The 27091-nt window shown below is 54.7% G+C and overlaps 2 protein-coding genes across 12 annotated transcripts in view; both read left to right on the plus strand.

Annotated features, from left to right (window-relative positions):
* CFAP70 (cilia and flagella associated protein 70) overlaps positions 1–13362 on the plus strand; it is a 27976-nt gene extending 14614 nt beyond the window's left edge. For 6 of the 8 annotated variants that reach the window (XM_074552983.1, XM_074552978.1, XM_074552979.1 and 3 more), the window contains 14 exons: positions 129–320; positions 872–1003; positions 1809–1934; positions 2441–2574; positions 2686–2801; positions 2955–3109; positions 4126–4225; positions 4899–4975; positions 5686–5838; positions 9581–9742; positions 10563–10652; positions 12188–12289; positions 13060–13107; positions 13222–13362. In XM_074552983.1, the coding sequence (XP_074409084.1) occupies positions 129–320; positions 872–1003; positions 1809–1934; positions 2441–2574; positions 2686–2801; positions 2955–3109; positions 4126–4225; positions 4899–4975; positions 5686–5838; positions 9581–9742; positions 10563–10652; positions 12188–12289; positions 13060–13107; positions 13222–13302 (1668 nt within the window). In that variant the 3' untranslated portion in view covers positions 13303–13362. Of the gene's footprint in view, positions 1–128; positions 321–871; positions 1004–1808; positions 1935–2440; positions 2575–2685; positions 2802–2954; positions 3111–4125; positions 4226–4898; positions 4976–5685; positions 5839–9580; positions 9743–10562; positions 10653–12187; positions 12290–13059; positions 13108–13221 lie in introns of all 8 variants that reach the window. The other 2 variants (XM_074552981.1, XM_074552982.1) reach the window with 2 other exon arrangements.
* A 99-nt stretch (positions 13363–13461) lies between these two features.
* WDR90 (WD repeat domain 90) overlaps positions 13462–27091 on the plus strand; it is a 38205-nt gene continuing 24575 nt past the window's right edge. For 3 of the 4 annotated variants that reach the window (XR_012582930.1, XM_074552975.1, XM_074552977.1), the window contains exons 1-16: positions 13462–13547; positions 14832–14923; positions 15011–15187; positions 15454–15571; positions 16137–16307; positions 17470–17593; positions 17903–17970; positions 18065–18171; positions 19586–19807; positions 20468–20536; positions 21931–22041; positions 22118–22263; positions 23105–23162; positions 24352–24470; positions 24999–25154; positions 26585–26712. Coding sequence is in view for 3 of the 4 variants with exons in the window: in XM_074552975.1 (XP_074409076.1) it covers positions 13538–13547; positions 14832–14923; positions 15011–15187; positions 15454–15571; positions 16137–16307; positions 17470–17593; positions 17903–17970; positions 18065–18171; positions 19586–19807; positions 20468–20536; positions 21931–22041; positions 22118–22263; positions 23105–23162; positions 24352–24470; positions 24999–25154; positions 26585–26712 (1876 nt within the window). In the remaining variant the exon portion in view is untranslated. Of the gene's footprint in view, positions 13548–14316; positions 14924–15010; positions 15188–15453; positions 15572–16136; positions 16308–17469; positions 17594–17902; positions 17971–18064; positions 18172–19585; positions 19808–20467; positions 20537–21930; positions 22042–22117; positions 22264–23104; positions 23163–24351; positions 24471–24998; positions 25155–26584; positions 26713–27091 lie in introns of those variants that run through there. The other variant, XM_074552976.1, reaches the window with a different exon arrangement.

A 27091-nucleotide genomic window follows, 5' to 3' on the forward strand; every position in this document is an offset into this window, starting at 1 on the left:
GATGTGTGACAGACTAATTGAGACCTGAGTCAGGTGGAGTTAATGGGAGGCGTGGGCTGTGGCAAATCAAATACATATCAAGGTTGATTGCATAAGTGGCTTGTGAAATTTATTTATTTCTTTCCTAGGTGGTGGAAGATTATCACAAACGTGTCACCAGTGTTGCTGTTGCCATCCTGAGGGAGTACCATGAGCTTTTTGGGAAGCAGCTGCTTGAGCAGGGAGTGATGGACCACGAAACCATGGAGGAACAGAAACGTCAGCTCAACTACGAGCTCAATACCTCTGGGAAATATTTTGCTTTTAAGGAACAGCTTAAGGTGAAGGCTCCTTTGTGCTTTTTGCTTCCCTGCTTGTTTTGTCCAGACACTTTCTCAGTGAGGAACTGCTGCTCTGTGGTGGTAACTCAGGATGATGTGGTGCTCTAGAGTCCTTTCCTGCCACCTGAAGCTGTTGCAGTGAGCACTGAGGGACAGGATTCCCCTCTAATGGAGCAGGCACCAAGTTGCTTTGGTCCTACACCAAGAGAACACTTCCTATCAATGGGAGCTACTCACATCCATTTGCCCCATGCTCATAACCTGAGAAAGGCAAAGCTGGCTGCTCTCACATTCCCAGTCTGCCCAGCAGGAAAAGGAGGTGCCACACTCTTCCTGGAGCCCCCCTCTCTGTCCTGAGGAGATGAGCCATCCACATGCTGTCCCTAAAGGCTGTCAGGGAGGGGGGAAAGGAAATCCCCCTTGCTTGCTTTTTGCTTTTATCAGTGGTGGGCTGGGTTTATTTCTCAGAACTAAGTTGGAGCTTCAGGCTCTGTCTGTGGTGGGGGGCATGGGAGGGAAGCTGCCTTGTGCAATGTCCCTTGTCTCCACAGTATTCTGTGGTGAAGATTGTGAGGGAGAAATATCTGAAGACCACGGCGTTTGAGACCAAGGAGCAGCTGCAGGCATTCCTCAGTGAGCTCTATGTGTACCTCGTGGACCACATGCACATGGCCCTGAACAAGGTGGGGGAAGTGGGGGTCACTCAGGCCATGGCTTCACTCTGGGACCAGGGCAGGGGAAGGACTGTTGCCTTCAAGGCAGAAGCAGGCTCATGCTTTCATCTGCTGGAGCTGTCACTTGTAGACCATGAGCCACACTCGAGGCAGGGATCCCTTTGCATCCCACTGCTCAAAATGCTGGGGTAGGTGTGAGATGGCAGTGGTGAAGCTGCTGTAGCTGGCACATGGTGAGGGTGGCTGGGCAGAGCAGGAGCTGGGGTCACCAGTGAGTGGTCCCACTGAAGTTTGTCATCACTTTGATCTAGGGAATGCTGTGAATAATCATAGGATCACAGACAGGATTGGGTTGGAAGGGACCTTAAGCTCATTTCATTCACCCCCTGCCATGGGCAGGGACACCTTCCACTATCTCAGGTTGCTCCAAACCCCATCCAGGCCCTTGACATTTCCAAGGGTCCAGGGGCAGCCACAGCTTCTGTGGGCATTCTGTGCCAGGGCCTCCTCATCCTCACAGGGAAGAATTCCTTTCTAATATCTAACCCTGCCCTCTGGCAGGGGGAAGTCCTTCCCCCTTGTCCTGTCCCTCCATGTCCTTGTAAAGATTGATGTTGCCCTGTGCCTGTGTGGCAGAGGTACCTGGGAATGTGGGGATGTGTCCCAGCACAGAGCAGCTTGCCCTTCCCAGTGCCAGCCCCAGCCATACCTGTCTGTGCCGTGTGCAGGGCTGCTGTGGGACCTGCTGCCATGCTGGGATCACACAAAGCACTCTCCCCTTCCCCAGGGCTAACACTGTCTCCTTCCCTACCAGCTCCTGTCTGGGGAAGATGTTTCTCCTGCCCCTCCACCCAACTCAACCAGCAAGCAGCTCCTGCTCTTTGCTCGTGAAGCTGAAGCCATCAAGGACCTCAAACTGGCCTCTCTGTTCTACAATCAGGTGAGGGAGCCCCAGATCTCTCTGCCATCACCTGTGTGGGCTGGCACAGCCCAGCAGCACAGTGGGGCCACTGCTCACAGCTCAGGCAGCCCCCACTGTGCTGGAGGGAGGGAGGAAGGAGCTGAGCATCACCAGGATACTCAGGCTGAAGTAGGATTTGGGAGGGATTTCCCAGGGAGATGCTGCTCTCTGCAGGATGTGAGATTGTCCCTGGGCAGGTCACTGAGGACTCCAGCCTGGAGGCCAGGGGAAATGGGATGTGCTGGGGCAGTTCTGGGGACACTGGGCCCTAGGAGGCGTCAGCTGGAGCTGGAGGACACGTGTTAGGTTAGGACACGTGCTTCCAGCACAATCCCATTTAGGGGACACCTTTGCATGTACAGACAAGGTCTTGATTCCTGCTCAGCTGGGCTGGGGTGGCCAGGGAAGCTGTGGTCACTCCAGAATTGCCCAGTCCATGGCTCTGCTGAGCCTGCCTGCAGTGATAGTTGATCTGTGTTGTGCAGAGAATAGCTCGGGACCAGCGCAGCATCCAGGCCTGGCTGGACTATGGAGCCTTCTGCCTCCTGTATGAGGATGCCACCAAAGCACAGGAGTGCTTCCAGCAGGCTGTTTGTCTGGACCCCCAGCACGTCCAAAGGTGCTGAGTGCTGCTGCTGGGTGGCTGGGTGTGTGGGGAGGGTGTGGGGTGTATCCCCCACAGCACTGTGGGGCTGCCAGGCTGACTGCTGTGCCCCTGCCCCTGCCCCAGCTTGCTGCTCTGTGGCATTGCGTGTGTCAAGCTGCGGACCTATGAAGAGGCAGAGATTTTCTTTGAGGATGCCTGCTCCTTGGAGCCTCCCAGCATCATAGCCTGGACCCTCACAGGTACAAAACCAAGCCAGTCTGGTGCTCAGGGTATTCCTGTGGAGCCAAGCATTGTTCCTGCCCCTCACACTTCTCCCTGCTCCGAGCTGAGGGCTAAGGGGAGCATTTTGCTTCCTTTGGGTGTGTGCTGATGCTGCTGTGTCTCTCCCACAGGTTTGTTTTATGAGATGCAGAATAATTACATTCAGGCAGAAAGGAGCTTCCGTGAGGCTAAGAAGCTCCTGCGAGCCGAGCTTGAGGAGGAGAGGAGAATCCTTGAGGCTGCTGAGGCAGAAGGGAAAAAGCCCACTCCTCCCAGCTCACAGCCAGGTAACAGACCAAGCCAGGAGGTGCCCTGACACCAGCAAGGAGGGGTGGATTGTGTGGTGAACAGTGGAAGGAGGAGAGTTTTTAACAGGAGAAGTACAAAGGGTAAATAAAGGTAGATGTGGACTGTGAGCTAGAACAGAATTCCATGGAAGCTGTCACTGTGAGTTCCCAGCACAGCAATCCAAAGGGCAAACCAGCTGCTTGGCAGTGACCCTGAGGCCAAGGCTTCCTTTGGAGCCCCTCTGAGTCCAGCCTGAGCTGAGGCTCTGTCCTGAGTCCCAAATATTTGGCCAGGCTGCAGGAAATGCTGACTGGCTTTATTTTTAACATTATCACCACTCATGCACAGTGCCTCAGGCAGGCAGGCTCGTGACACATGCGGGTTTTTGTCCCTTCTGATTATGAGGAAAGGGATATTCATAGAATCATGGCATGACTAAGGCTGGAAAAGGCCTCCAAGATCGAGTCCAACTGTTAACCCAGCACTGCTGTGTTCATCACTAGCCCAAATCCCAGCTGTCACATCCACAGGGCCTTTGAACACTTCCAGGGATGGGGACTCCACCACTGCCCTGGGCAGCCCGATCCAATGCCTGAGCACCCTTTCTGTCAATAAATATTTTGCTATTATTGAACTTAGACCTCCTTGACGCAACTTGAGGCTGTTTCCTCTCATCCTGCCTCATTTATACCTGTTTCTGGCTTCCCATGGTAATCTTGTGCTAAAAACGCCAGCCCAAGGTATTGCCTCCTACAAAGAAATTTCTTCCCAGCTTTGAAAACCTGATAGATCTTTTATCTTCCTTCTTCTTCTCTTTTTTTTTTTTAATGTGTTTTTTGGGTTGGTGGTCTTTTTGGGGTGGTTTTTTTTTGTTTTGTTTGGATTTTTTTGGGTGTTTTTTTTTTTGTTTTATTTTGTTTTGGGTTGTTTTTTTGGTTTTTGTTTTTTTGTGGAATCATGTTCTAGACTGGGAAGTTTATGACTTTCCACCTAATGGTTCTTGGGGGTTTCATTGCAGAGGAGATTCCAGATGGCTCACCTGACAAACCACCAGAGGTCGAGGAAGGTGAGACACCCAAGGAAGAGGCTCCAGCAGTGCAGGAAGCCCCACAAGGTTTGGAAATGAGGACGTGGAGAGCTGGGTGATGGTGCTGTGGGAATGGTGGGGAGTAATGTGGGAGCAGTGAGCCCTGGCCCCTGTGCTGCCAGGGCCTGTTGTCTCTCCTGAGCCAGGGAATCTGCAGGCAAAGCAGGTTCATTCTGATTTTCAGAGCAGCACCTCTCAGGATGGACAGCCAGCAGGTGAATGCAGCTCTCTCTCTCACATCACTGCATCCTGCACCTTCCTTTTCTTCCTCCTGAGATGCCAGCTCTTAAAGTGTCCCTAGGGATCCCCTCTGGTTGTGTGGAGTGGGATCTGCCTCCTCCACAGCCCCTGTGGTGGTGGAAATGGCACTGCTGAGGACCCCTGGTTGCTTTGAGGAGGCAGGAGCCTCACTGTAGCTGTCTCTGACAAACATAATTCATGAATTCCCACCTTTTTTCCTCTGGTTTTGGACTGGAAAATTAGTGGGTGAAGAGTGTAATTTCTTTTCAGATCTCCTACAAAACTTAAGCCCTTCAGAAAGAAATGCTGAGTTAATCTCTGCTTCAGCCTCCCCTGCCACCTCCTGGGTTTGGCTCCATGTTGCAGGGATTTTTCTGTCTCCGCTGGGATGTCAGGACCTGCTTTGGCTCCAGAAATAAAAACCCCACTTTGAGACTGACAGAGACACGTTTTCTTGCAGCTCCAGAACCTGAGCCACCTCCCTGCACAATCTTCATGAAGTCAGTGGAATTCCTGATGCAATTCAACTCTGTGCGGGTCAGTTTAGCAGGAGGAGTGGGGAGGGAGGCTGGTTCATTCCCAGAGAGCTCCAGCCAGCCCCTTTCTGGGCCTCAGGGAATGAGCCATGGCTACTGCAGAGGCTGAGCACAAGAGGGAGCAAAGCCACCACTGCCCAGAGATGCAGAAGTGTGGCCAGGCAGAGTGTGGAGCCCACAATGCTGGCTGTGGGCACAGCCCAGCACTGCCTGCTGCACAGGAACAGCTCAGAAATGGCACAGGGCATTCAGAGATGGGATCCATTATCGTGGTGCTCCCAAGATGCCTGAACTCCTGTGATTCAGACACTTGTGTATGCTGGAGGGATTTTTGTATCCGCTGTGGAATGTGCCTGTCCTACCAAGTCATCTCTGGGACATCTCTGGTTGTCACATTCTGCTGCCTGCCTAAATTGGACACGGCAGAAAGAGTTGTGTAAAGCAACTAAATGGAATCCTGGAATGGTTTGGTTTGGAAGGAACCTTGAAGTTCATCTCATTTCAACCCCCTGCTCTGGGCAGAGACATTTTCCACTAGATCAGGGATACCTTCCACTAGACCAACATTCAAAAGAGGGGAAAAAGAAATTTCCTTTGTGTTTTCTGTTTGTGGGAGTCAGAGAGGTGTCAGCCAGCTCCCCTGCCCTGTCCTGCTGGGGTGTCCACGGTGTCCCTGCTCCCCTAACCACCCCGTGTGCTGTTGCTCCCCAGTTTGTTCACAAGGCACTGGCCCACGAGCTGCTGAGCCTGCAGGGAGGCCCCACCTGTGCCTATTACCTGGCCCTGGGCTGGACCTACCAGCTGCGGGAGGACCTGCCCCGATGGGAGGAGTGTCTGCGCGAGGCCGTGCGCATCGAGCCCCTGGTGCGTGAGCCGGAGCCCCTTCCTTCCCATTTAGCATCCCAGAGCCCCTTCATTCACATTTATCATTCCAGTGCCCCTTCCTTCCCATTTACTATCCCAGAGCCCCTTCCTTCCCATTTAGCATCCCAGAGCCCCCTTCATTCCCATTTACCATCCCAGAGCCCCCTTCATTCCCAACTCACCATCCCAGAGCCCCTTCATTCCCATTTACCATCCCAGAGCCCCCTTCATTCACATTTATCATTCCAGAGCCCCTTCCTTCTCATTTAGCATTCCAGAGCCCCCTTCATTCACATTTATCATTCCAGAGCCCCTTCCTTCCCATTTAGCATCCCAGAGCCCACTTCATTCATATTTATCATTCCAGAGCCCCCTTCATTCCCATTTACCATCCCAGAGCCCCTGCTCATTCACATTTATCATTCCAGAGCCCCCTTCCTTCTCATTTAGCATTCCAGAGCCCCCTTCATTCACATTTATCATCCCAGAGCCCCTTGCTTCTCATTTAGCATCCCAGAGCCCCCTTCATTCACATTTATCATTCCAGAGCCCCTTCCTTCCCATTTAGCATCCCAGAGCCCCCTTCATTCCCAACTCACAATCCCAGAGCCCCTGCTCATTCCCATTTATCATCCCAGAGCCCCCTTCCTTCCCATTTATCATTCCAGAGCCCCTTCCTTCCCATTTAGCATTCCAGAGCCCCCTTCATTCCCAATTCACCATTTCAGAGCCCCCTTCCTTCCCATTTAGCATTCCAGAGCTCCCTTCCTTCCCATTTATCATTCCAGAGCCCCTTCCTTCGTATTTATTATCCCAGAGCCCCCTTCATTCCCATTTATCATTCCAGAGCCCCCTTCATTCCCACTTCACCATTCCAGAGCCCCTGCTCATTCCTAATTTATCATTCCAGAGCCCCTGCTCCATTCCCACTTCACCATTCCAGAGCCCCCTTCATTCCCAATTCACCATCCCAGAGCCCCTGCTCATTCCCATTTATCATTCCAGAGCCCCCTTCATTCCCAATTCACCATCCCAGAGCCCCTGCTCATTCCCAGTTCACCATTCCAGAGCCCCCTTCATTCCCAATTCACCATCCCAGAGCCCCTGCTCAATTCCCACTTCACCATTCCAGAGCCCCCTTCATTCCCAATTTACCATTCCAGAGCCCCTGGTCATTCCCAGTTCACCATTCCAGAGCCCCCTTCATTCCCAATTTACCATTCCAGAGCCCCTGCTCATTCCCATTTATCATTCCAGAGCCCCCTTCATTCTCAATTCACCATTCCAGAGCCCCTGCTCCATTCCCAATTCACCATTCTAGAGTCCCCTTCATTCCCAATTCACCATTCCAGAGCAGCCCTGCTCATTCCCATTTATCATTCCAGAGCCCCCTTCATTCTCAATTTACCATTCCAGAGCCCCTGCTGCATTCCCAATTCACCATTCCAGAACCCCTGCTCCATTCCCACTTCACCATTCCAGAGCCCCTGCTCATTCCCAATTCACCATTCCAGAGCCCCTGCTGCATTCCCAATTCACCATCCCAGAGCCCCTGCTGCATTCCCATTCACCATTCCAGAGCCCCTGCTCATTCCCAATTTACCATTCCAGAGCCCGTTTTCATTCCCAATTCACCATTCCAGAGCCCCCTTCATTCCCAACTCACCATTCCAGAGCCCCCTTCATTCCCAATTCACCATTCCAGAGCCCCTGCTGCATTCCCAATTCACCATTCCAGAGCCCCTGCTGCATTCCCAATTCACCATTCCAGAGCCCCTGCTCATTCCCAGTTCACCATTCCAGAGCCCCTGCTGCATTCCCAATTCACCATTCCAGAGCCCCTGCTCATTCCCAATTTACCATTCCAGAGCCCCTGCTCATTCCCAATTTACCATTCCAGAGCCTCTTTCATTCCCAATTCACCATTCCAGAGCCCCCTTCATTCCCAACTCACCATTCCAGAGCCCCCTTCATTCCCATTTAGCATTCCAGAGCCCCCTTCATTCTCAATTTACCATTCCAGAGCCCCTTCCTTCCCATTTACCATTCCAGAGCCCCCTTCATTCTCAATTTACCATTCCAGAGCCCCTGCTCCATTCCCAATTCACCATTCCAGAGCCCCTGCTGCATTCCCAACTCACCATTCCAGAGCCCCCTTCATTCCCAATTCACCATTCCAGAGCAGCCCTGCTCATTCCCAATTTACCATTCCAGAGCCCCCCTTCATTCCCACTTCACCATTCCAGAGCCCCTGCTCATTCCCAGTTTACCATCCCAGAGCCCCTGCTCATTCCCAATTTACCATTCCAGAGCCCCTGCTCCATTCCCAATTCACAATTCCAGAGCCCCTGCTCATTCCCACCTTACCATTCCAGAGCCCCTGCTGCATTCCCAACTCACCATTCCAGAGCCCCTCCATTCCCAATTCACCATTCCAGAGCCCCTGCTCATTCCCAGTTTACCATCCCAGAGCCCCCTCCATTCCCAATTCACCATTCCAGAGCCCCTGCTCATTCCCAATTCACCATTCCAGAGCCCCTGCTCATTCCCAATTCACCATTCCAGAGCAGTCCAGAGCATTCAGTGGGAGGGCAGTCACAGCAGGCTGTGCTCTCTTTGTTATCCCATTGTCACAGCCTCCTGTCACTCCCTGCATGGGCAGGCAGCATCTCAGAGCCTCTCTCTGCCTCTCCCTCTCTACATCTGCCTTTCTTTTCTCTCTCAGGTATATCCTATTCCTCTGTCCCTGGCTGGGGGAGTTGGGTTTTGTTTCATGACAAACAAGGTTGCTATTGAGCTCTCTTTGGGGAGGCAGAGTGAAAGGAAAGCAGGGGGAAGATGACACCTGGGAATGCTGTGTGCAGGCAGGACACTGGGCAGGGAGCTGGAGGGGGATCCCATTGCTAGTGATGACCTTAACTCTCTCCATAAACCCTGCCCTGATATCACAGAATCATGGAATTAATTGTTTAGGTTGGAAAAGCCCTCTGAGATCATCAAATCCACCCGTTCCCCAGACCACCACGTTCATTATTAAACAATGTCCCCAAGTGCCACATCCACACAGCTTTAAAATCCCTCCAGGGATGGTGAATCCACCACTGCCCTGGGCAGCTGTGCCAGTGCCTGACCACCCTTTCCATGAAGAAATTCTCCCAATATCCAATCTGAGCCTGTCTTGGCATAACATGAGGCTGTTTCCTCTCATCCTGTCCCTGTCCCCTGGGAGCAGAGCCCGACCCACCCAGCTGTCCCCTCCTGTCAGGAGCTGTGCAGAGCCTGAAGGTTCCCCCTGAGCCTCCTTTTCTCCAGGCTGAGCCCCTTCCCAGCTCCCTCAGCTGCTCATGGTGATCCCTTTCTTTCCCTGCACCCCCTCCAGCCCCTCAATGTCCCCCCACAACTGAGGGGCCCAGGACTGGACACAGCACTGGAGCTGTGGCACCCCCAGTGCCCAGCACAGGGCCACAAGCACTGCCCTGCTCCTGCCAGCAGTGCCATGGCTGGCACAGGCCAGGGGCCATTGGCCTGCTTGCCCACCTGGGCACACCTGGCTCTGCTTCAGCTGCTGCCAACCAGCACCCCCAGGTCCTTCCTTTGCCACACTGTCCCCAGCCTGGAGCACTGCCAAGTTGTGATAACACACTGAAACACTGCTCAGCTCCTTTCTGCTGCTTGCAGTGTCCCACCTCCCCTCTCAGGTGTTTCTCCCATCCGTGTCTCACTCCTGCTTTTTGGTGCACAGAATCCAAATGTCTGGGCTCAGAAAGGGCACCTGTGCTACCAGCAGAAGGACTTTGACAAAGCAAAGGATTGCTACGAGCGGGTGATCAGCTTTGAGGAGGATGCTGCAGACATGCACTTCGTGTACCTGCGCCTGGGCTCCATCTACCTGGATGAGAAAAAGGTGAGCAGCCAGCAGGGCTGTGGAGGGCAAGTTACTCTCAGAGTTTGGTTGTTAATTGCAAACCCTGAGATGTGTGAAAAGTCTCTGTTTCTGCCCACGTGTCCAAAGAATGAGTCAGAACTCTTCAGTTTTCAGTCTTGAAGTTGTTTATTAAATCTTATCTATAAAATTTTCTTTCTGCCCAGCCGAGGTCTGCTCAGCAGGGCAGCCACAGGCACTCTGACCACCCTCAGGGTGGTGCTGTCTTTTTATACTACAAACTAAATATAACATATTTACAATTACTTTCCAATACCTATCACCTTTATAACATATTTACAATTACTTTCCAATACCTATCACCTATGTTAGACAGTGAACTTCTATTCTAAACCAATCCCAATGTGCCAGCATCACAGCAGAAGATGGAGACCAAGAAGAAGAAGAAAGGCTGGACATGCCCAGATTCCTCCATCTTGTCCCCAAAACCCCCGTTTCAAAAATCCTAAAATCTACCTTTTCACCCTGTGATAATTTTATTATTATACTATTTAAACTTCTGTGGCTTTCAGGTCCTCATACAAAGCTGGTAATTTGCTGCATGGGTCATAATCAAACCCGCAGGTACTCTGGGCTGTGTGCCAGGGTCTCTGAGCCCCCCAGCAACTCTGGACACCCAGAGGGATGCACTGAGTTCTGCCAGTTAGCACAGAACAAATCCCTGCTGCAGCAGCAGTGGGGGCAGTGGGTGTCTGAGCCCCGTGGGAGCAGGGTGTTTGGCAAAGCCCTGTGTGTCTGTGGGGTGATGCAGGGATGTGTCTGTCTGTCTCTCTCCTGGCAGTATGCCCGGGCCAAGCACATCTTCCTGCTCGCCTGTGACAACTCTGCCTCCTGCCTCACCTGGCTGGGCGTGGGCATCGCCTGCTACAGGGTGAGTGCAGCTGCCTTCGTGTCCTTTCCCTCTAGGTTTGGACTGGGAAATTAGTGGGTGAAGAGTGTAATTTCTTTTCAGATCTCATACAAAACTTAAGCCCTTGAGAAAGAAATGCTGAGTTAATCTCTGCTTCAGCCTCCCCTTGGAGGCACAGGACACAGGGCTTGGCTTTTGCAGGATCCCCTTGTTTAAAGCAGCTCTTGGCTGCCTGTGAGCCAATGCCCCCAAATGCCACCGTGTCCTGTGTGCTGTGACAGCCCCAGTGTGGCACCTGGATGGTGTCACCTTCAGGCCCTGCTCTGGGAACTGTGGTGGTGTTTGAGGGTCCCCAAGACGAGAAAATAGATGAGAATCTTGGCTCCATGTTTCAGAAGGCAGATTTATTATTTTTATTTATTTTATATATATATTATTATATATTATATATTATTATATATATATTACACATTATATATTTTATTATATATATTATATTAAAAGAAAATGTAATATATATACTAAATATACTAAAACTATATTAAAAGACTAGAAGACAGGATTTCATCAGAAGGCTAGAAAGGAATGAATAATAAAATATTGTGACTGACCAGAGAGTCTGACACAGCTGGCCTGGGATTGGTCATTAAGTATCCACATGAGACCAATCAAAGATGTTGGTAAACCATCTCCAGACCACATGCCACAGCCATCAGATTATTGTTTGCATTTCTTTTCTGAGGCTTCTCAAGAGAAAAATCCTAGCAAAAGGATTTTCATGAAATGTCACAGTGACAGGGCACAGCCATCCTTTGCCTCATCCCAGCTCCTGGCAGCACCTCCTTCCCCAGGGAGTCAAGGCAAACAATCTGGGCTCTGCTCTGAGCTCCTGCCTGCACATGACCTGCATGTCACCAAGGCACTGGGTGGGATGTCAGCAGGGAGGAATCTCTCGGTGCTTTCCCTGTCCTAGGGAATCCAGCACCTCTGAAGGGCTGCCAAGGACACCCAGGCACCAGCAGTGCAGTGTCTCCCCAAGGGACACCTTGCCAGGCTCCTCCAAGGGAATTTGGCTGAGGAAGCAATCAAGGAAGAAATTTAAACTTCTGTTCCCCCTTGGCCAAGTGTTTACCTCCTGTGGAATCAGGTTAGGGAGGTGAGTGGTGGTCTGGGCACCAGCTACCCCTGCATGCCCAGAGCAGCTGCACAGCAGGAATAGGGAGCAGGAACACGGCCGTGTTTCCTCATGCAGCTGGATCACTCAGTTCCTGGAGGTGAAGGGGTTTCTGCTGCTTTCCTTACAGCTGGAGGCTAAGTTAGAAACAGTGTGTGATCCCACAGGGGTCAGCAGTGGGAAGCTCCTGCTCCAGAGCGGAGAGCTGGATGCTCTGGCACTGAGGATGACTCCTTGTCTGTGCCTTAAGTCCTTTCCCCCACGTTTCTCTCAGGGAAGCCCTCCTAGGAGCTTTCTGCTGTTAGAGCAATGCCTGTTCAGTTGGGAAGCCCTTTCTGCCTGCTCTCTGTCATGTGTCCATGCCTCTCCTCTCTCCCTCAAGCTGGAAGAGATGCTGGAAGCAGAAGATGCTCTCTCTGAAGCCAATGCCCTGAATAACACCAACCCTGAGGTGTGGGGGTATCTTGCCCTCATCTGCCTGCAGGTGAGTGCCCAGCCCGTGCCAGCCTGATGGGGTGGGGATTCCTGGGGGTTTATTGAGGGGGTTGGCGTCTGCTCATGAACCTGAAGAGCTGGTGTAGAGCTCTGTAATAAAAAGTTTGGGGCTGTTCTTGGGGAAAGGAAGTGCTTGGATGGCAAAAGCAGCACCCTGAGGCACCGATTGCTGAGCTTCTTACAAATGTCCTTTCATGGAGATCTCATGTATTTCCTGGAGTCCTGGCCACTGCTGAGGCACCCTAAATCCTGGGATCCTATGGGCCCCCCTCATGACAAGACAGACACTGAGGGGCTGGAGCATGTCCAGGGAAGGGAACAGGGCTGGGGAAGGGGCTGGAGCACCAGGAAGGGCTGAGGGAGCTGGGAAGGGGCTCAGCCTGGAGAAAAGGAGGCTCAGGGGGGACCTTGTGGCTCTGCACAGCTCCTGACAGGAGGGGACAGCTGGGTGGGTCGGGCTCTGCTCCCAGGGAACAGGGACAGGACAAGGGGAAACGGCCTCAAGTTGTACCAGGGGACGTTTAGGATGGATATTGGGAGAATTTCTTCATGGAAGGGTGGTCAGGCCCTGGCACAGGTGCCCAGGGCAGTGTTGGGGTCCCCATGCCTTTTGGGATTTAAAAGCCGCTTGGATGAAGCACTTGGGGACATGTTTTAGTGGTGGCCTTGGCAGTGCTGAGGGGGTGGGTGGGTTTGATGGTCTGGGGGTCTTTCCGTGCCTGGCGCACCCCAGGATGTGCTCCCGGTGCTGTGTTGCAGGGCGGGCGGCAGCTGGAGGCGGAGCAGTGTTACAAATACACCGTCAAGGTGCGTGTCCGTGCCCTGCGGGGCGCTCCCTGTCCCGCCGGTGTCGCAGCCGGGGCACCGAGCAGCCCCGCGTGTCCCGGGCAGCCCGGCCTGACCCGCTCCCCTTTCCCGCAGCTCGGCCTGAAGAACAACGCGCTGCTGCACGAGATCCGCGAGGCCCAGCAGCGCTTCGGCTTCGGCGACCCTTCCCTCTGAGCCCGCGCACATAAAGTCCCCTGACCCCTCGCTCTGACCCCGCGCACATAAAGTCCCTGTCCCGAGCGATCGTGCCCGGCTCTGTGGCGATCGTGTGGCGACCGAGGGGAGGGAAAGGAGGCGGGGTCAGCGCCCGGGGGGCGGGGCTAGGGGCGGGGAGTGATCACGTGACAGGCGGTAGCGCGCCGCTGATTGGCTGCAGCCGCGCGGGACGGTTGATCCGGCGGCGAGCGCCATGGCGGCAGGTGGGGGGGTGCAGGGGATTGGGGGCGACAGTGGGGACGGGAGGGGGGACACGGGATAATGGGGGTGTGACCGGGATGGGGGGACACAGGGTAATAATGGAGGTGTGACCGGGGACGGGGGGGGCACCCGGGGTAATGGGAATGTGACCGGGGATGGGGGGACACGGGGGGACACAGGGTAATGGGGGTGTGACCATGATGGGGGGACACGGGGTAATGGGGACACACGGGGCAATGGGGGTGTGACCGGGGATGGGGGCACACGGGGGGACACAGGGTAATGGGGGTGTGACCATGATGGGGGGACACTGGGCAATGGGGGTGTGACCATGATGGGGGGACACGGGGTAATAATGGGGGTGTGACCCGGGATGGGGGGACACGGGGGGATACGGGGCAATGGGGGTGTGGCCAGGGATGGGGGGACACTGGGCAATGAGGTCGTGACCGGGATGGGGGACACGGGGCGTCACTGGGGTACGGGAACCGCGGCATCACCGGGGATGGGGTTCGGAGCACGGGGTTGTCACCGCGGACAGGCAGCTCCGGCGGGGCTCGGAGCGCAGCGGTAACGGGAGCGGGGTGGGCACCGGGGATGGGGGACATCCGGAGCACAGGGGTACCGGGGCTGAAGGGCTTGTATGTTTGGAGCGTGGCGGTAACAGAGATGTCACTCGGGCTGGGTTGTTTGGATTCGGGCTCAGGGTCCTCACTGGGGCTGGGGGCTCGGGGCACTGTCACTGGGCAGGGGGTACTGGGGGGGGCACAGGGGCGTTACTGGTTCTGAGGGCTGCATTGTCACTGGGCATGGGGACTCTGGACATGGAGGTAACGGGGTGCCATCAGGGCTGGGGAGGCTTGGAACGTGCAGATACTGGGCTGTCACCGGGGGTGGGGAGAATGGGGAGCGTGGGATTCCACGAGCAGGTCTGTAACCATGCTGGGGGCACAGGGACAGCGCCGGGGTGGCAGGGTCAGGACTGTGGAGGTGCTGGATATCATTGGGGCTGGAGGAGCTCAGGGCTTAGAGGTTCCTGAGGCTGGAGGAGAGGAGTAATGGGGTTCTCAGCAGGACTCTGGGGCTTGGGGGTGTCACGAGGGCTGGGGGGAATTGTGGTAAAGAGATAATGAGGGCATCACCAGGCTTGCATTATGAGATTGATACTGGGGCTGGGGAGACTCAGGACATACAGACAGTGGGGTGCTAATGGGGCAGGGAACCTGGGGACATACAGGGAGCAGTGGGGCTTGGGGTTCCATCCCCCGTGATCCCGGTGCTGGCAGCCTGGCAGCGTCCCTACCTGAACATCTTCAAGCACTTCCGTGTGGAGGAGTGGAAGCGCTCCGCCAAGGAGGGGGACGTGGCTGCCCTCACGGTAACAGGGCCACCATGGGGTGGGGCGGGGGGCACTGCCAGGGCTGGGCAGTGCTGACCCACCCCCGTCCTTCCCTGCCTTCCAAAGGACACGAGGATGAAGGGAACAATCTACCGGATCCGAGGCTCCAACCCAGCCAGCAGCTACCTGCAGCTGCCCCGGGCAGGGACACAGTCCCTGGGGCTCACAGGGCGCTACCTCTACCTGCTCTTCAGGCCCCTGCCCCGCAAGCACTTCCTCGTGCACCTGGATGTCACCACCGAGGTCCGTGACACGGGATGGCCTCTTACACTGCCATCATTGAAGCCCTGGGGGTGGCACTGGTGGGCTTGGGGGCTGCAGGATGTGGCTGCTCTTTGCTGCTGGTGGGTCACTTCGGGCTGGAGGTGGCTTCCATCCTGGTGGCATCTCTGCCGGGGCCAGGGGACGTGGAGGGGACAGGAGACAGGGCCACAAGCCTCCTCCTCTGTAGCACTTCCCTGCCGAAACCACCAGGGTGACTAAAGCTCCGTGTGTGTGTCTCTGTCCAGGAAAATCAGGTGGTTCGCATCTCCTTCTCCAACCTCTTCAAGGAATTCAAATCCTCCTCCACCTGGCTCCAGTTCCCCTTTGTCTGCGGGGCAGCCAGCGAGGGCACGGCCCGGCGGGGTGAGGAGCTGGGGCTGGGCTGGCACCCCACCACCAGAACTAATTGTTAGAGAGTAAATTGAGCTCTCAAGGTGGCTCAATGTGTTTGAAGAGAAGCTGTGGCTGCCTCATCCCTGGGATGGCCCAAGGCCAGGTTGGATGGGGCATGGAGCAACCTGGGCATGGAATGTGTGCCTGCCCATGGCAGGGGATGGAATGAGATGGGTTTAAAGGGTGTCCCTCCCAACACAAACCATTCCAGGATTTTATGATAACAGTGGTGGGCCTGAGCAGGAGCTGGTCTGCAGCCAGGTCAGAGCTGTAGCTCCTGGTTTGGCTGTCACCCATCCCTGTTCTCCCAAACAGGGGGGTGCAGTGTCAGGCCAGGCATGAGCCCATGGAGGTGGTGGGATGCCTGTCTGTCCTTCCCCATCCCTGAGCCTACAAGACATGATTTCCCACTTGGCACAGGCCTGGTGGGAATCTTGCCTGGTAAATACTTCATTCTGAGCCCTGTGACCCCTGTGTCTCCTGTCCAGCAAGGTCCCTGTCTGCAGCCTCTTTCCCACCATGCCTCTCATCCCAGGTGTGCCCGGAGCAGCCCCGGGTGACGCGCGCTGGACGTGCCTGGTGCTGGACCTGCCCTCCATCCTGGCCCTGTACCTGGCCCGCAGCTACAGCCACCTCAGGGGGGTCAAACTCTGCTGCAACCTGCTCGTGAAGAACCTCTGCACCAGCGACCTGCTCTTCGAGCCAGGTGAGGAGCCCAGAGCCTGGGCTGGCCTCTGCTGCCTGCTGAGACTGCAGCCCAGCCTGGGGGGAGACCACGGGGGCTCAGAGCTGAGTTTGCAGCCCTGGCAGAGCCCTGGTGCTCTATAATGTGAACAGAAAAGGCAAAACACTTGGTACAATGTTAAGTTTGGGACACTTCCAAGCCCCATCCAGCCTGACCTTGGGCACTGCCAGGGATCCAGGGACAGCCACAGCTGCTCTGGGCACCCTGTGCCAGGGCCTGCCCACCCTCACAGGGAACAATTCCTTCCCAAAATCCCATCCATCCCTGCCCTCTGGTAGTTTGAAGCCCTTTCCCCTTGTCCTGTTCCTCCAGGCCCTTGTCCAAAGTCCCTCTCCAGCTCTCTTGGAGCCCCTTTAGGCACTGGAAGGAAATCTGGAAGGGAATACAGTCTCTTTCCTCCCTCTGGAGGAAAGTGTCCTCTCATTTTCCAGCTGTAAAAGTGAATGAAAAGAGCAAAGTTAAATATCTTTCTAAGGTTAGAAATTTTTTCAGGGGTGAAAGTGAAAGGTATCATCAAGCTTCACTTTTGCAAGACTTGTGCTTTTATCTGTTGGAAGAGCCTGTGCTTTTTTTGTGTCAGAAATCTTCCAACCTGCTTTTTTTATCCACCTGCTCAGTGTGGCAGAGGTACTTTGGTCAAATCCTTTGTTTTCTCTCTTTCCTTTTTCGTGCTGGAATTCTGTCTGAACTGCCTGGCCTGCTGGGAAGCATCAGTGAGGAAGAAGTTATAGGGGCTGCTTTGAAATTCCTGAAACTTACTGTACCTTTCTTGAAACCTTTTCTGTTTCACTTTCCTAAATTTAAAAATTTGTGGAGGAAATAAGAAAATGGGCAATGAGCTTTAAGAGAAATCATATGAAACTGCTGAATCAGTGAAATGACATGATTCTTGAGCCTGGGGGTTTATAACTGAAACCCAAGGGTTTGTGCTCTGGGTTCTTCTTTGGAGGTTCAGAGTTGCAGGAATACAGGAACCCACCTGTGAAATGTGGGTTTGTTGCAAACCTCAGGCTTGTGCTCTTTGTTGCTCTGGTGGGAAGGGGTGTGTGCCTGTATCCCTCAGGGATTTCAAGCTCCCTGGGCTTGGGGAGCTCAGTGTGTGTGTGTGTCCCTGTCCTGCCAGGTGTGACACTGGCCAGGGCCCGCCTGGGTGACCTGTCCTGCCGTGGGGTGGCTCCCATGCCCCGGGAATTGGCCTTCCCTGTGCCCAAGGGGCAGAAGTGGCACGACCTCTATGACTACATCAGGTATGGCTGCTCCCACCCCTCTGCAGCTCCCAGAGCTCCCCGTGCCCTTGGGAGGGGCAGGATGGGCAGTGCCATTTTGGGAATGACAGATCAGGTGAACCTGGGCTGGGTTTTGGTCCCCTCACCTCAAGCATTTAGGTGTTGGTTACAAAGACACCCTTAGTGCCATCTGCCTTTGGTACCCCTGTGAGGGCCATGAGGAACAAGGGGAGGGTTCTTTGACAGCAAAGAGGCCTCTGTGCCAGGCTGAGGTGCCAGGTGCCAATGCAGTGTCCCAGTGACACAGTGCCTTCCTCTGCTTCTGCTCAGGTTCCCATCTGAGGGGGCTAAGCTGCTGCACAACTCCATCCAGAAGAGCTTCCCACATCCTGTGGCAGGTGGGAATGCTGGGGATGGCAGCCAAGGCTGTGCCAGCCCAGCTGGCTGCCCTGGGTTTCCAAAAGAGCTCCACCTGCTCCTTGTGTTGTCCAGGTGACCAAGTCCTGCAGGAGCCTGGCCACCCACCGACCCAGCTGGTGACGCGCTCCAGAGCAGCCTGTGACCTGCCCCCTGTCCAGCAGATGAGCAGTCCCAAAGCTGTAAGTGCACCATGGAGGAGGCTGCAGCTCCTTCCTTCCTGCTTCCCATGGAGCTTTTCCCTGTGTCTTAATTTAAGAGATAGAAGCTGCTTGTTGTCATTGGCAGCTGCTCCAGGCACGGTCTGGTGACCACAGCCCTGCAGTGACTGCCTGGGGGTGCAGTGTTGTGCAGCACAGACAGGAGATGTGCCAAGTACCTTGGGATCTCCAGACATCCATCTTCCCTGTCTCTGTGGAGGCAGCAGATCCGTGTGGCTTCAAGTTATAGATAAGGCAGTGAGGTGTGGAGACCAAGGAATGTGAGCAGTGCCCTGAGGGAGCAGAGCAGGGTGTGGAGCTGGCATTGCTGGGGCTGCAGGCATTGCTGGGGCTGCAGGCAGCTGCCCTCAGCTTGCTTTCCCCTTCCCTGTGACCATGTTCACAGGGGTTTTCAGATGAGGGAAGAGATGAGGATCTGACTCCATGTTTCAGAAGGCTGATTTATTATTTTATGATATATATTGTATTAAAACTATACTAAAAGAATAGAAGAAAAGGTTTCATCAGAAGGCTGGCTAAGAATAGAATAGCAAAGAATGATAACAAAGGCTTGTGACTCGGCTCTCTGTCTGAGCCAGCTGACTGTGATTGGCCATTAATTACAAACATCCAACATGGGCCAATCACAGATGCACCTGTTGCATTCCACAGCAGCAGATAGTCAATGTTTACATTTTGTTCCTGAGGCCTCTCAGCTTCTCAGGAGGAAAAATCTTAAGGAAAGGATTTTTCATAAAAGATGTCTGTGACACTTCCCCACTGGGGTGATGTGGGATCTGGGGTCCAGGCTGGCTCACCAGTGTGGTGGGGGGTGTTGGGAAGCCATCCTCATGCTGTAGAGAGGGAGAAACAGGAGCACAACCTCTCTTATTAGAGGGTGTCCAAAGGATGGCTGTGAGGGTGGTGAAGGGTCTAGAGGGGAAGGGTAAGAGGTACAGCAGTCACTTGGTTTGATCAGATGGAGAAAAAGACTGAGGTCAGACCTTGTCAGGGGCTGCAGCTCTGATCTCTGCTCCCTGTGACAGGGACAGGACCCAGGGAATGGCTGGAGCTGTGTCAGGGCAGGTTTTAATGGATATTAGATAAAGGTTCTTCCCCCAGACGGTGGTTGGGCACTGAGCAGTCTCCCCAGGGCAGTGGCCCAAACCTGCCAGAGCTCCAGGAGCATTTGGACAAGGCTCTGGTTTGCTGTCAGGAGGAGATGAACTGTGCACAGACAGTGCTGGGGGTGTAAGGAGAGGGCTGGTTAACAACCTGGCCCAGCCAGGTACCCACAGGGCTGCTCTCCCTCCAGAATTTTTCCTCCTTGCCCCTGGGCAGGTGGAGGGCCCTGGGAGGAGAGCTGAGCTCTGTCTGAGGCTTTGCTCTTTCTCAGGTGCCACGTCGGTGTCCTGTGGTCACAAAAAGCATCCCTGAGGTTCACCTGGCAGTGCCAGGGCCTGGGGGAGCTGTGCCTGCTGCAGACCCCGTGCTGGAGGAGAAGCTGCACAGTGCAGGGGACACGAGGCAGCCGCTGCCACTCAGTGCTGGTGGCATCCATGTCTATGCTCATCAGAGGAGGGGACAGACAGCCCGAGCTGTCCCTGGCTCACAGGAGGTGTGTGAAGTTCTGGAGGGTCACAAGGTGCCTTTGGGGTTTTCCTTTGGGGTATTTCCCTTTATTTCTACTGAAAGGAGAGAGAGACCACAATGTTCATGCTGGGGTTTCAGTTAAACTCATGGAGTCCCAAAGATGCAGAGGAGCAGTTCTTGCCACTAGCACTCTCCCTGCCTTGGCAGAGGGACCCTGTGCTCAAATGTGCTGACCTTAAGCCCAGGTTTGCCCTGGTGTGTACAGGAGGGCTCTGGCCCTTTTGCCATCCCACAGGTGAGCCCCAGCCTGCAGGACAGCCCTGGAGGTGTCCAAGGCCAGCTTGGACAGGGCTTGGAGCAGCCTGGGCTGGTGGAAGGTGCCCCTGTCCATGGCCAGGGGGACTTTAAGGTCCCTTCCAGCCCAAACCAGTGTGGGATTGTCACAGTGGCCCCAGGGCATCACTGGGGCTGGATGGCAGAGCTGCTCAACTCAGAAACTCCAGCTCCTCCTGCTGCCAGCTCTGACTCTGCCACATTAAATGCTTTCAAGTTGTTCCCTCTGACAGGAGCAACCCAAAGCTGCCTCTGTGCTTCAGAGAGCCAAGCTCTGGGGCAGGGGTGCCCATGGAGGGAGGACCCCAGCCTGGCTCTGGGCATGATGGTGCTGTCTGGTTTTCTTTTCCAGGGGCTTGTGCCAGATCCCATCCTGAAGCTGAGAACAATTATTGGCTTTGGAGGCTGCAGCACCAAATGGGTCAGTGGCTTGGGTGATCTGGGGAGTTGATCTGTCACTGTGTAGCCAGGATCTGGATGTTTTGGAGGTGTGAAATGCAGCTGAGTGTGGCACTGCTTGATGTGGAAAATGATCCCAAAGTGGGTGAGCCAGATTGTCTGTGACAACTGCTCTGCTGTTAGGATGGTGAATTAAAAATTATGGGGCCCATTAGACAGAATTATAGGATGGAAAAGCCCTCTAAGGACATCAGTTCCAGCTGGTTTTCTCAGGAATCCCTGGCCTTCCACTGACCCATGTCCTCAAGTGCCATATCCACATGTCTTTTAAATCCCTCCAGGGATGGGGACTCCACCACTGCCCTGGGCAGCTGTGTCAGTGCTTGACCATCCTTCCAATGAAGAAATTTTCTCATGATCAAATCTAAACCTCCCCTGGCAAAACTTGAGTCTGTTTCCTCCCTTCTTCCCTGGGAGCAGAGCCTGACCCTCACCCAGCTGCCCCCTCCTGTCAGAGGGTTGTGGAGACCCAGAAGGTCCAGGCTGAGGTCCACCAGCTGCCTCTCATCAGATTTGTTCTCCAGACCCTTCACTAGATTACACTTCTTTTTAACACATTAAAACTGGTGCTGCTTTGTTGGAGGCTGGAAAGGAAGGGCTTGTTTGGATTGTTTCTGTGGCACACTGGGCCTTGCCTGTGGTCTGTGTTAACATAAAAGAGGGGTTGGTTTGGTTCAGTCATTTCAAGGTTCTGCTAGCAATGTAATTTTCCTTGGATCTGCTGTTCAATGGTATGGAAGGGACCTTAAAGCCCATCCCATTCCATCCCCTGCCATGAGCAGGGCCACCTGCCACGAGCCCAGGTTGTTCCACACCCTGTCCAACCCAGCCTTGGACACTGCCAGGGCTGGGGAGAGCTGTGCCTGGGCTGTGGGGCGGTTCTGGAGCTGTGTCCTCATATATGGTCTCTTCCAGCTGGGTCTCATAAGCTTTTGGAGATTTATTTCACACCCAGGATAGCTCAGCTACCTGAGAAGACATAAAATCAACAGGATGGCTTCTGTGGTAGTGTTGGAAACAGAAAAGTTTTTAGAAAAGGCAAAATAACCAAGCTCTTTACTGAGAAAAACCGAGACAGGTGCAAGAGGTCCTTGCCCCGGTAAAACACCTCACAAAAGGAATTAGTTCCTTTGTTGTCTTCTTTTTCTAGTAAATTGTTCAGGGGGGACTTTTTGGCTCCTGTCCAGTTGGATATCCTTAAGTTTGACGTGCAGTCCCCCAGGTCCTGTGAGCTGTCTTTACCCAATCCAGGAGAGAAACTTCTGGGCTTTTTTCCTTTTTAAGGAGACAGAGGACAGTTTAGTCACTCCCTCAAGGGGGCACATTCCCACAGTGTCCTGTGTGTCGGGTCTGCAGGCCCTGTGGACGCGGGACAGCACGGCCGTGGTGTACCCCTGCCACGCCGTCATCGTGGCCCTGCTCCTCCAGTCTGGCGAGCAGAGGTTCTTCCTTGGCCACACAGACAAGGTGAGTGAGACCCCCTGCTCCATCCCTGTCCTGTCCCATGGGCTCTCTGTGCTCCCCTGTGGCCGTGTCCCCACAGGTGGCGGCGCTGGCCCTCAGCGGCAGCGGCTCCGTGCTGGCCTCGGCGCAGGCCGGGCCCCGCGGCCTCGGCCGCCTCTGGGACTTCCCCACAGGAACCTGCCTGAGCCTCTTCAAAACCCACCTGCACGGCCTGGTGTCCCTCAGGTGGGTGCTCAGCAGTGCAGCACAGCAGCTGTTCCTGGCATGGATGTAGGATTGATGGGGGTAGCACAGTCGGGACAGATGGAGAGCAGAGATCTCTGCAGCCAGGTCAGGAACTTGGGGTTCATTGCAAAGGGCCTGGGGCAGGGCCCTGCTGGGAGCTGCAGCCACAGCTCAGAGCAGGCTGAGAGAGGAGAGGGGCAGAGAGGATGAGAGGGTGAGAGAGTAAGAGTAAGAGCTAAGACAGCAAAGTTCCTGTTACAATACAATAAATCTTCTTCTGTGTTGAATATTCTAATTCTCACTAACCAGTCTAGTACAAGATACAAATCCTACGGCATTTCCATACAGCCTATAAGAATCATTACATTACTATACTGTGTTACATTTTAAACCTGTAAACTCCTCTTTGGGCCCCTTCTGCCAAGCTGTAGGGTCTGCTCTGACCCTTGGGCCTGTCTGCAAGCAGAGGGTGTTGTTCCATCAAAAGGGGATCACCTTCAGCTGGCCACACCATTGTTTTCTGGTTGTTCAGTAACTGAGGGATCTCAAAGCTTGCTTTCATTTCAATCTCGCTTATAATTTCCATATTCTCAAAATCTTTTGCCAGGCAATCATATTTATAAGGCTTTCCTGTTTCAACTTCGCCAACAATGAATTACAGCTGCCTGTGTTTGTCACTGAACCTGCTGGTGGCTGGCCTGGATGTGCTGCCACCTCTGTGCTGAGCTTATCCCTCAGCCCTTGCTGTCTCCCCATCCCCACTGCTTGTCCCCTTTCATGCCCGGTGAGGATGAACCCAGGGTACAAGGAGCTGTTTTTCACCAGGTCTCTCTTCCTGCAGCTTTTCCCACAGTGGAGCTGTTCTGTGTGGTGTGGGGAAGGACGTGCACAGCAAAACGGTGAGAGCTGACACAGGCTGGGAGGCTTCCCTGGGAGAGCTGTTCTCCTAAATTCTGTAGTTATTTTCCAGGCAAACCCCTGCTCTCAGCTTTCCTAGAAATGTTCTTGGGGGACATCCCTGTCTCATTAGCTGCCTGGAGAATACTTTCCCTCTGCCTGATGCTTGTGGGTGTTCCTCAGCTGCAAGTGAACAAATCCTTTTGGAAGCAGCTGGAGAGACATGCTGGGGTAGTGCTTTGGGGCTGTTCTATCCCTGGAATGGTCCCAGCTAGGAGCCAGGCAGGGTGATGGGATTATACCGTTTTTTTAATAGCATTTAGGGCAAGATGTGAGGTGAAATCTTCCAGCTCCAGGCATGACTGTGGGAAGGGATGCCAGGCACTGGAGCTGCCACCCAGCTTTGTAGCTGGGGATGACGCAGATCCCACGTGGAGCAGTCAAAAATAAACTTGTTCCATGGGACTGGGGGTTTTGTTTTGTCAGTGGAACTGTTTTTTATCCTTCAGTGACGACCATCAGCAATTAGCTGTGCCATCACTAAGTGAAGGAGAAGCCACACAGTGCTCTGTGTTTTTCCCAGCACGTGGCAGTGTTCTGTGATCTGTGTGGGAGCTGGGGAGGTGGGATCAGTGGGGGGAAAGCTGGGTGGGAGAATGGGGGTGCTGGGGGAGTATCTCCCCCAGGGTGATGCCTCAGCCCATGCCAGCCTCTGAGGTGCTGCTGGGTTTGGTTTTAACACGGTGCTGGAGTGCAGAGCATCCTCCTGCATTTCTGATTGCTCTGGGCAGAGGGTTTGACTCTTGCCCCTGGTGATGGGCACTGAGGGCACACAGAGCTGTCCTGAGCAGTGGACACGTGCTGCCTCCTGCTCCCCCAGCCCTGGGACTGCTCCTGTATCCCAGCAGGCAGAGTTCCCACTGCTCTGTGGATTTTCTCTCCAAGTCTGAGCCCTGTTGCCAGGCAGCCCTGGGATTTAGAACCTGTAATTATGGATTGCAGAAAAGGATATTGCCATGAAGCTTTGCAAAGCTGTTGGACTGTCCTAAACCCTCTGTGCAATGGGTTTTATTTCCCTGCTCCAGCTCTGTTATCAATACTTTGTGCCCAGCTCTGGAGCAGCTGTGGGATGAAAAGCTCTTGTGCTGCCAAGGTTTTGAGCAGCTCTCCCATCATATTTTTTTGTTTCAGATGGTGGTGGTGTGGAACACTGCTCAGGTGACCTGTGGTGGAGGCGTGACTGTGCTGGCCAAAGCACACACAGATGTGGACATCCAAGCCATGAAGATTGCTTTCTTTGATGATACCAGGTAGTGTGCCAGGAAAATAAATTGAAAGTATTGATTCTTAGATATTGGGCAGGAATTGTTCCGTCTGAGGGTGGAGTGAGCCCTGGCACAGGGTGCCCAGAGCAGCTGTGGCTGCCCCTGGTCCCTGGCAGTGCCCAAGGCCAGGCTGGACAGGGCTTGGGACAGCCTGGGACAATGGAAGGTGTCCCCATGGCAGGGTTGGAATGAGATGAGCTTTAAGGTCCCTTCACCCCAGACCCCTTTTATTTGATAACTCTGGCACGGCTGGGGGAGAATTGTGGTGCTGCAGCCATTGGTTGCCATTCCTGCTCTAAGTCCTTGCTGTCAGCAGCCCTTGGGACACTGCCCTTCCCTCGGGGGCCCGTGGAGCCCTGCCCTGGTGCTCAGGCCGGCCCTTGGCACACTGCCCTGCCCTCGGGGGCCTGTGGAGCCCTGCCCTGGTGCTCAGGCCGGCCCTTGGCACACTGCCCTGCCCTCGGGGGCCCGTGGAGCCCTGCCCTGGTGCTCAGGCCCTGTCTCCCTGCACAGGATGGTGTCGTGTGGCCGGGACAACGTCAGGCTGTGGCGAGTGCGGAGCGGGGCCCTGCGCTCGTGTCCCGTCCCCCTGGGCGAGTACCACGCCCTGGAGTTCACCGACCTGGCCTTCGAGGAGGGGCCCCGGCAGGAGCCAGAGGACCGTGCACTGTAAGAGGCTGTGAGGGGCTGGGTGTGCACTGCGAGGGGCTGTGTGTGTGCGCCCTGTGAGGTGTTGTGGTGTGTGCCCTGTGAGGGGCTGTGTGTGTGTGTGTGCGCCCTGTGAGGGGCTCTGTGTGTGTGCCCTGTGTGTGTGTGTTTGTGTGTGTGTGCCCTGTGAGGGGCTCTGTGTGTATGTGCGCCCTGTGAGGGGCTGTGTGTGTGTGTGCCCTGTGAGGGGCTGTGTGTGTGTGTGTGTGTGCCCTGTGTGTGTGTTCCCTGTGTGTGTGTGCCCTGTGAGGGGCTCTGTGTGTATGTGCGCCCTGCGAGGGGCTGTGTGTGTGTGTTCCCTGTGAGGGGCTGTGTGTGTGTGTGTGTGTGTGTGCCCTGTGAGGGGCTCTGTGTGTGTGTGTGTGTGTGTGCCCTGCGAGGGGCTGTGTGTGTGTGTGTGCCCTGTGAGGGGCTCTGTGTGTGTGTGTGTGCCCTGCGAGGGGCTGTGTGTGTGTGTGTGTGTGTGTGTGTGCGCCCTGTGAGGGGCTGTCGGTGTGTGTGCCCTGTGAGGGGCTCTGTGTGTGTTCCCTTTGTGTGTGTGCCCTGTGAGGGGCTCTGTGTGCTCTGTGTGTGTGTACCCTGTGAGGGGCTCTGTGTGCCTTGTGAGGGGCTGTTTGCATCCACCCCAACCAGGCCAGAACTCCAGTCAGGGTCCATAGGGTCTTGGTCTCTGTGATGGTCGTGAGCCAAATGAGGGAACCTTCAGACTATGAGGGAAATTTTAGATGTCTCTTACAGCCTGTCACTGTCACCTGTCCCAGGCAGCCCAGAGGAGGGAGCTCTGCAGCTCTCCCTGTCAGCATTCTCTTTCCCCCTCCTCCACGGCACTGTGCTGGGCTTCTCCCTCAAAATACAGCTGCCCTCTGGAGCTGGGAGAGGCTCTCCCCACTCACCACGTGTCACCTCCCAAAAGGGCTTTGGCTGCTCACAGAACAGCCTCTTTCCTCTTGCCATGCCGCTGTTGTGCCATATTTAGTGACTCTCTCCCCACCTGAAGCTCTCTGTTGGATTCCTGGGTCAGCGGGAGGAGCCTGGCACACATCCTCTTGCATACAGACACATGCTTTGTTGTTTTATTTTAATCATCAAAGCCAGACCTTTGTTGCCACCACATGTTGTCCCACAAAGGCAGAGCTGTCAGCTCAGCCAGCCTGTGGCAGAGGGAGCCTCCTTTCTGGAGTTTATGGCAAGCTTTTAGCTCTTTTGCTGATTTCCATTCCAAAGGGTCAGGAAACTAAATAGGAAGCTCTGACTTCTTTGGAGGTGTGTGGAACACTTGGACACCTTGTTGACCTCTTATATTTCTTGTGAGCCAGAATTGCTGTACACAAACAAGGTAAACCAAGGTGTTTTTTTACTAAAAGCAAATCTCTCCTGCATTTTTCCCACAGCTTTGTGTGCAGCAGGAGTGGCCACGTGCTGGAGGTGGACTGCAAGGACGTCTGTGTGCGGAGTGCACGGCGCCTGCTGCCTGCACAGCCCCAGGAGGACGGGCAGGAGCAGGCAGGGAACAGCTCAGGTGGGAGCAGGAACAGGCAGGGAACAGCTCAGGTGGGAGCAGGAACAGGCAGGGAACAGCTCAGGTGGGAGCAGGAACAGGCAGGGAACAGGAACAGCTCAGGTGGGAGCAGGAACAGGCAGGGAACAGCTCAGGTGGGAGCAGGAGCAGGGAGGGAACAGGAACAGCTCAGGCGGGAGCAGGAGAAGGTAAGGAACAACTCAGATGGAAACAGGAGCAACAGAGAGCAGGAGCAGCTCAGGTGGGAGCAGGCAGGGAAGAGTTCAGGGGGGAACAGGAACAAGCAGGAAATAGTTCAGTTGGGAACAGGAGCAGGCAGGGAACAGGAACAGGCAAGGAGCAGCTCAGGTGGAAGCAGGAGCAGGGAGCAGGAGGAGGC

Source organism: Zonotrichia albicollis, chromosome 16 (assembly GCF_047830755.1).
Source record: "Zonotrichia albicollis isolate bZonAlb1 chromosome 16, bZonAlb1.hap1, whole genome shotgun sequence".
Lineage (NCBI taxonomy): Eukaryota > Metazoa > Chordata > Aves > Passeriformes > Passerellidae > Zonotrichia > Zonotrichia albicollis.